Source organism: Callorhinus ursinus, unplaced genomic scaffold, assembly GCF_003265705.2.
Source record: "Callorhinus ursinus isolate GAN/ISIS: 27379988/994484 unplaced genomic scaffold, GSC_fseal_2.0 scaffold9, whole genome shotgun sequence".
NCBI classification, from domain to species: Eukaryota; Metazoa; Chordata; class Mammalia; order Carnivora; family Otariidae; genus Callorhinus; species Callorhinus ursinus.
The window spans coordinates 11,191,197-11,199,937 of record NW_027397071.1 but is presented as its reverse complement, the minus strand read 5'-3'; the positions used below and the strand labels follow the sequence as shown (position 1 = coordinate 11,199,937).

General features: G+C 38.9%; 1 protein-coding gene across 3 annotated transcripts in view; it reads right to left on the bottom strand.

Moving 5' to 3' along the window:
• The window catches only part of VAV3 (vav guanine nucleotide exchange factor 3), a 364,407-nt gene that overhangs the window by 180,933 nt on the left and 174,733 nt on the right, over positions 1-8,741 (bottom strand). For all 3 annotated transcript variants that reach the window (XM_073896219.1, XM_073896217.1, XM_073896218.1), the window contains exons 8-9: positions 8,414-8,517; positions 7,029-7,128 (exon numbers count right to left, since the gene is read on the bottom strand). In XM_073896219.1, coding sequence (XP_073752320.1) covers positions 7,029-7,128; positions 8,414-8,517 — 204 coding nt within the window. The remainder of the gene's footprint in view (positions 1-7,028; positions 7,129-8,413; positions 8,518-8,741) is intronic.

Sequence of the window (8,741 nt, the reverse complement as noted above, 5' to 3'; positions counted from 1 at the left end):
CCTGGTTTCAGGTCTTTTCTGATTTGTATACAGTATATTTGCTGGGGACATTGTAAACCTGTTAGCATTTTGTTCTCTCATTCATCTATTCTCCTCTGGACAAAATGACAAGACGAAAAAAATCACCTCAGCAAAAAGAACAAGAGGTAGTACCATCAGCCAGGGACCTACTCAATACGGACATTAGTACGATGTCGGACCTAGAGTTCAGAATCATGACTTTAAAGATACTAGCTGGGCTTGAAAAAAAGCGTGCAAGTTATTAGAGAAACCCTTTCTGGAGAAATAAAAGAACTAAAATCTAACCAAGTCGAAATCAAAAAGGCTATTGATGAGGTGCAATCAAAAATGGGGGCACTAACTGCTAGGATAAATGAGGCAGAAGAGAGAATCAGTGATATAGAAGACCAAATGATGGAAAGTAAAGAGGCTGAGAAAAAGAGAGAGAAACAACTACAGGATCACGAGGGCAGAATTCGAGAGATAAGTGATTCGATAAGACGAAACAACATTAGAATAATTGGGATCCCAGAAGAAGAAGAAAGAGAGAGAGGGGCAGAAGGTATATTGGAGCAAATTATAGCAGAGAACTTCCCTAATGTGAGGAAGGAAACAGGCATCAAAATCCAGGAGGCATAGAGAACCCCTCTCAAAATCAATAAAAATAGGTCAACACCCCGACATCTAATAGTAAAACTTACGAGTCTCAGAGACAAAGAGAAAATCCTGAAAGCAGCTCGGGAGAAGAGATATGTAACCTACAATGGTAAAAATATTAGATTGGCAACAGACCTATCCACAGAGACCTGGCAGGCCAGAAAAGACTGGCAAGATATCTTCAGAGCACTAAACGAGAAAAATATGCAGCCAAGAATACTATATCCAGCTAGGCTGTCATTGAAAATAGAAGGAGAGATAAAAAGCTTCCAGGACAAACAAAAACTAAAGGAATTTGCAAACATGAAACCAGCCCTCCAAGAAATATTGAAAGGGGTCCTCTAAGCAAAGAGAGAGCCTAAAAGCAGCAAAGATCAGAAAGGAACACAGACAACATAGAGTAACAGTCACCCTACAGGCAATACAATGGCACTAAATTCATACCTTTCAATAGTTACCCTGAATGTAAATGGGCTCAATGCCCCAATCAAAAGACACAGGCTATCAGATTGGATTAAAAAACAAGACCCATCCATATGCTGTCTGCAAGAGACTCATTTTAGACCCAAAGACACCCCCAGATTGAAAGTGAGGGGGTGGAAAACCATTTACCATGCTAATGGACACCAAAAGAAAGCTGGGGTGGCAATCCTTATATCAGACAAACTAGATTTTAAAACAAAGACTGTAATAAGAGATGAGGAAGGACACTATATCCTACTTAAAGGGTCTATCCAACAAGAAGATCTAACAATTGTAAATATCTATGCCCCGAACATGGGAACAGCCAATTATATAAGGCAATTAATAACAAAAGCAAAGAAACACATTGACAACAATACAATAATAGTGGGGGACTTTAACACCCCCCTGACTGAAATGGACAGATCATCTAAGCAAAAGATCAACAAGGAAATAAAGACTTTAAATGACACACTGGACCAAATGGACTTCACAGACATATTCAGAACATTCCATCCCAAAGCAACGGAATACACATTCTTCTCTAGTGCCCATGGAACATTCTCCAGAATTGATCACATCCTAGGTCACAAATCAGGTCTCAACCGGTACCAAAAGATTGGGATCATTCCCTGCATATTTTCAGACCACAATGCTTTGAAACTAGAACTCAATCACAAGAGGAAAGTCGGAAAGAACTCCAATACATGGAGGCTAAAGAGCATCCTACTAAAGAATGAATGGGTCAACCAGGAAATTAAAGAAGAATTAAAAAATTTCATGGAAACCAATGAAAATGAAAACACAACTGTCCAAAATCTTTGGGATACAGCAAAGGCAGTCCTGAGAGGAAAGTATAGAGCAATACAAGCCTTTCTCAAGAAACAAGAAAGGTCTCAAATACACAACCTAACCCTACACCTGAAGGAGCTGGAGAAAGAACAGCAAAGAAAGCCTAAACCCAACAGGAGAAGAGAAATCATAAAGATCCAAACAGAAATCAATGAAATAGAAACCAAAAGAACAGTAGAACAGATCAACGAAACTAGGAGCTGGTTCTTTGAAAGAATTAACAAGATTGATAAACCCCTGGCCAGACTTATCAAAAAGAAAAGAGAAATGACCCAAATCAACAAAATCATGCATGAAGGAGGAGAGATCACAACCAACACCAAAGAAATACAAACAATTATAAGAACATATTATGAGCAACTCTATGCCAGCAAATTAGATAACCTGGAAGAAATGGGTGCATTCCTAGAGATGTATCAACTACCAAAATTGAACCAGGAAGAAATAGAAAACCTGAACAGACCTATAACCACTAAGGAAATTGAAGCAGTCATCAAAAATCTCCCAAGAAACAAAAGCCCAGGGCCAGATGGCTTCCCAGGGGAATTCTATCAGACATTTAAAGAAGAATTAATACCTATTCTCCTGAAACTGTTCCAAAAAGTAGAAATGGAAGGAAAACTTCCAAATTCATTTTATGAGGTCACCATTACCTTGATCCCAAAACCAGGCAACGATCCCATCAAAAAGGAGAATTACAGACCAATATCCTTGATGAACGTGGATGCAAAAATTCTCACCAAAATCCTAGCCAATAGGATCCAACAGTACATTAAAAGGATTATTCACCACGACCAAGTAGGATTTATCCCTGGGCTGCAAGGCTGGTTCAACATCCGCAAATCAATCAACGTGATACAATACATTAACAAAAGAAAGAACAAGAATCATATGATCCTCTCAATAGATGCAGAAAAAGCATTTGACAAAGTACAGCATCCTTTCTTGATCAAAACTCTTCAGAGTATAGGGATAAAGGGTACATACCTCAATATCATAAAAGCCATCTACGAAAAACCTACAGCGAATATCATTCTCAATGGGGAAAAGCTGAGAGCTTTTCCCCTAAGGTCAGGAACGCGGCAGGGATGTCCACTCTCACCACTGCTATTCAACATAGTATTAGAAGTCCTAGCCACAGCAATCAGACAACAAAAAGAAATCAAAGGCATCCAAATCGGCAAAGAGGAAGTCAAACTCTCACTCTTTGCAGATGATATGATACTTTATGTGGGAAATCCAAAAGACTCCACCCCAAAACTGCTAGAACTCATACAGGAATTCAGTCAAGTAGCAGGCTATAAAATCAATGCACAGAAATCAGTGGCATTCCTATACACCAACAAGACAGAAGAGAGACAAATCGAGGAGTCGATCCCATTCACAATTGCACCCAAAACCATAAGATACCTAGGAATAAATTTAACCAAAGAGGCAAAGGATCTGTACTCAGAAAACTATAAAATACTCATGAAAGGAATGGAAGAAGACACAAAGAAATGGAAAAATGTCCCATGCTCATGGATTGGAAGAACCAACATTGTGAAGATGTCAATGCTACCTAGAGCAATCTACACATTCAATGCAATCCCCAGCAAAATACCATCCACTTTTTTCAAAGAAATGGAACAAATAATCCTAAAATTTGTATGGAACCAGAAGAGACCCCGAATAGCCAGAGGAATCTTGAAAAAGAAAAGCAAAGCTGGCGGCATCACAATTCCGGACTTCCAGCTCTATTACAAAGCTGTCATCATCAAGACAGTATGGTACTGGCACAAAAACAGACACATAGATCAATGGAACAGAATCGAGAGCCCAGAAATGGACCCTCAACTCTATGGTCAACTTATCTTTGACAAAGCAGGAAAGAATGTCCAGTGGAAAAAAGACAGTCTCTTCAACAAATGGTGTTGGGAAAATCGGACAGCCACATGCAGAAGAATGAAACTGGACCATTTCCTTACACCACACACAAAAAACTCCAAATGGTTGAAAGACCTAAACGTGAGACAGGAGTCCATCCAAATCCTAAAGGAGAACACAGGTAGCAACCTCTTCGACCTCAGCCGCAGCAACTTCTTCCTAGAAACATCACCAAAGGCATAGGAAGCCAGGGCAAAAATGAACTATTGGGATTTCATCAAGATAAAAAGCTTTTGCACAGCAAAAGAAACAGTCCACAAAACCAAAAGACAACCGACAGAATGGGAGAAAATATTTGCAAATGACATATCAGATAAAGGGCTAGTATCCAAAATCTGTAAAGAACTTATCAAACTCAACACCCAAAGAACAAATAATCCAATCAAGAAAGGGGCAGAAGACATGAACAGACATTTCTCCAAAGAAGACATCCAAATGGCTAACAGGCACATGAAAAAGTGCTCAACATCGCTCGGCATCAGGGAAATCCAAATCAAAACCTCCATGAGATACCACCTCACACCAGTCAGAATGGCTAAAATGAACAAGTCAGGGAACGACAGATGTTGGCGGGGATGTGGAGAAAGGGGAACCCTCCTACACTCTTGGTGGGAATGCAAGCTGGTACAACCCCTCTGGAAAACAGTATGGAGGTTCCTCAAACAGTTCAAATTAGAGCTACCATTCGATCCAGCAATTGCACTACTGGGTATTTACCCCAAAGATACAAATGTAGGGACCCGAAGGGGTACGTGCACCCCAATGTTTATAGCAGCAATGTCCACGATAGCCAAACTGTGGAAAGAGCCAAGATGTCCATCGACAGATGAATGGATAAAGAAGAGGTGGTATATATACACAATGGAATATTATGCAGCCATCAAAAGGAATGAGATCTTGCCATTTGCAACGACGTGGATGGAACTGGAGGGTGTTATGCTGAGTGAAATAAGTCAATCAGAGAAAGACATGTATCCTATGACCTCACTGATATGAGGAATTCTTAATCTCAGGAACAAACTGAGGGTTGCTGGAGTGGTCGGGGGTGGGAGGGATGGGGTGGCTCGGTGATGGACATTGGGGAAGATATGTGCTACAGTGAGCGCTGTGAATTGTGCAAGACTGTTGAATCACAGATCTGTACTTCTGAAACAAATAACGCAACATATTTTAAGAAAAAAGAAAAAGAAGAAGATAGCAGGAGAGGAAGAATGAAGGGGAGTAAGTCAGAGGGGGAGACGAACCAGGAGAGATGATGGACTCTGAAAAACAAACTGAGGGTTCTAGAGGGGAGGAGGGTAGGGGGATGGGTTAGCCTGGTGATGGGTATTAAAGAGGGCACATTCTGCATGGAGCACTGGGTGTTATGAACAAACAATGAATCATGGAACAGTACACCAAAACAAATTATGTAATATATGGTGATTAACATAACAATAAAAAATTAAAACAAACAAACAAACAACGGCTCTAATGGTAGCTCTGTTAGGAACTAGTTGTGTAAGTTGTCAAGTTTTATCTTACCATATTTTAATTTGAGTCAAGATAGCTTATAGCTCTATGCTTCTGAGGTTCTATTCTCCCAAAAGGAGCAGAAACCGTTTACACTAACAGGGTTGTCGGGATATAATTTCGTAGTGACTCAAGCCACCAGCAGACCCAGAGTCTGCATCATTAGAGGTTTGTGAGAAGAGGAAAAGATCCATGATAGAGAGTTAGTGTGGTTGCTTGATAGCCTATTGATAGGTAAACTTTCTAACCAATATTTCTCCATTATGGGTGTTATGAAATCACACCAAATGCACTAAAGCAATGAAAAAGTTCTAATTCGAAAATCATGTGCCTCTTTTTTTCATCATCTGACCTCACTGCTAAATTGAACAAAGACAGCAAAGGGGACACTAGAGAGTCAACTAAGCCAAACACAGCCATTTAAGAGCTGACTATGTATCTCTACCCAACATTTAAGAAAATCCAAACATATGGATAATTGGGACAATAATTCATATAACATATACATAATCTTTTGCAAAAGTTCTTTGAAAGTACACTCTTCTTGTGAAAAAGAAATGATATACAAAAAAAATAAAAACAAAAACAAAAAAGAAAACCCACAATCTCCAGGTTTACTTTCCATTGCTACCACGTGCTCTGTTTATTCTGGCCTATTCTCCATTTCCCAAACTTTCCCAAATCATCTGGTCAGAATGCTCTCCACGGAATCTCACCTGTCAAGATTCACTCCATTCTTTGGTGACCTAACTCAATACTACCTCTCCAGAGAAATCTCCCACATTCTACCCATACAGAAGTGATCAGTCTTACTCATGGAGCCCTGTTACTGCTTGTCACATATGACTTAATCTTACTTCCGTCTGTCTTGTCTTGCCTCTTACGGGCAATATTCATGCCCCTTTTATGACCTGGCCCTAAGTGTCTTATGTTTTTAATAACCATTTTTAATCTACATGTACATTATCTCCCATATATCTTACTTATCCTATACCTCTTTCTACCTAGCCGATCCTGGGCAAATTACTCATAACCTCTCTGAACCTCAGTGTTGTCACCCATAAGGGAAGAAAATTAATTGTACATCTCTCACAGGGTCATAAGGATCTAACGAGATAATGCATGTCAAACACAGAGCCATAAGTCATAGATTTTACTACCGTTATATTATTACTATCACATTAATATTTTATAGAGCTAGCTATGAAAATATTTTATGAAGTTGACATGAAATTATATTTAGAATACACTGGGAAATTTACTATCGCACTGATCTTGAAAAGAAATATATCTATTTTTGTTCTTATTCTTTTTTGGGGTAGGGTTGACACAAAACGTTTCCTTAGTTTCGGGTGTACAACTTAGTGATTTGACAAGTTTATACATGATGCTGTGTTCACCTCCAGTGTAGCTGCGATCTGTCTCCTTACATCACTATTACAATATCACTGACTTCATTCCTTACACTGTGCCTGGTATTTCCATGACTTATTTATTCCGTAACCGGAAGCCTGTATCTCCCTGTCCCCTTCACCCATTTTGCCCATCCACCATCGCCCTCCCCTTCTTTAAGGTTTATCTTACTTTATGTCACAACCAAACAAAAAATAAACAGGTACCTCTAATTTCAGTTTCACATCTTCTTTTGTCTTAGAAATGTTGTCTAAACTAGAGATGGCCGATTCCACTCCACTGCAGTACTGCCCATAAATAACCAACCTGAAAGGGAGAAAGAAAGAGATTCATAAGACAAAAAAAAAAGCCAGAATAAAGTGGAAAGGGAAGAGGCAGAATTCCCATCAATTTACAACCACAGCTGGGCGGAATCAGAGCAAATCTCACTTGTCCTGTGTCTCTAACTACCTACGTGACCCTGGGCAAACTACAAGTCATCTCTCCGAACCTCTACTTTCTCATTTCTTTTCAATGCACACCACACGTGCAGTCACAGAATACGGGTCACTCATATTATGTTATTAAAAGGGCTAATTTTTATTTTTAAATTTGAATGGGATTAATTCCACGTACATTTTTACAGCAGGTAGATTTTACAAACCGGCTTAATGACCGTTAACATCGAGTACACATGAATGTCACAAAAACAAAATGAAAAATTTATGTTCCTACTAAAGATCAACTTTTTACTGTTTATGCACACTCAGAAACAGTTTTACTTTATACAATTTTATTTAATCACTACTCATGACTCCATTCATTAATAAACCTCCTGCTCTCTCCTGCTTTTTAATTAAGGAAAACACAGTATCTGAAAATTGGGAATGAATGAGAGGGCTGACAGTGCCAGATGGAAGAGAATTCGCACGTCATGGAGTCTGAGGCCACTTCAGGAAGGGGGCTGTGGAGTAATACAGATATTTTACAAAAAGTTTGGGTAATTTATTGTTTCTTTCAATTCTCCATTGGGGGGAAAAAAAACTACTAATGAGTTCATGTTTATCCAACTGTTGTTGATGCAAAGCAATCCATTAGCCACTTCTTAGCACCAGGAACTCCAGTGCTTGATTTAAAAAGAGAGAATGACATTTTAAGTGAAATTTCTTGGTACTTTAATGCACATGAGTTGTTCAGAAGATTTTTTTTTTCCAAACTTAGAAGGGAAAACCGCCTTAAAGAGAGAATTATAAAATATTGGAGTGGGACCAAGCACTAGGCACCAGGTAATCTACTCCTAACATTTACGGATGGAGAAAAGGAGGCTCAGAGACTTAAAATGACTTCCTGAAAACTACAGAACTCAGGGGTAAAGGGTCTGATAAAGAACCTGAACCTTCTGACTTGCAGTGCAAAACTCTGCATTCTTGTTTTTGTTTTTCCCTTTTTCTTGATACACATACAGAGCTCAAACTACTACCCTGAGATTAACTGTCCCATGTTCTAATTACTACCCAGGCAGTATCTTAATAGCTATTTATGAGCAATTTTAATACTAACCCTCACTATAATCACAAAGTGATAGCCACAACATTTAAAAGTTAAAAGTTACCTTTCCTTGTAGTTAATGAAAACTTGATACAAGTTCTGGTCATTTTTATTTACAATGGAATCATGAATCTCTTGCATTAGGTTCCGATGAACTTTTACAAGCTCCTTAGGAAAGGAAAAAAAAAAAAAAAACATGTCAAAGGAAATTATAAATCAGGACCAAAAAAAAAAAAAAAATCACCCAAACTTAAAATCCCTACAGTTGCTAGACTTGTCTTTCAAAGATATGTTGAATGCCCTCAATATATAAACCTGCTACCACAGATGAAGACAGGAGTAAGGGGAGGAGGGAAAGAGAAGGGAGAAAGGGGAGAAGGGGGAAGGAGAGA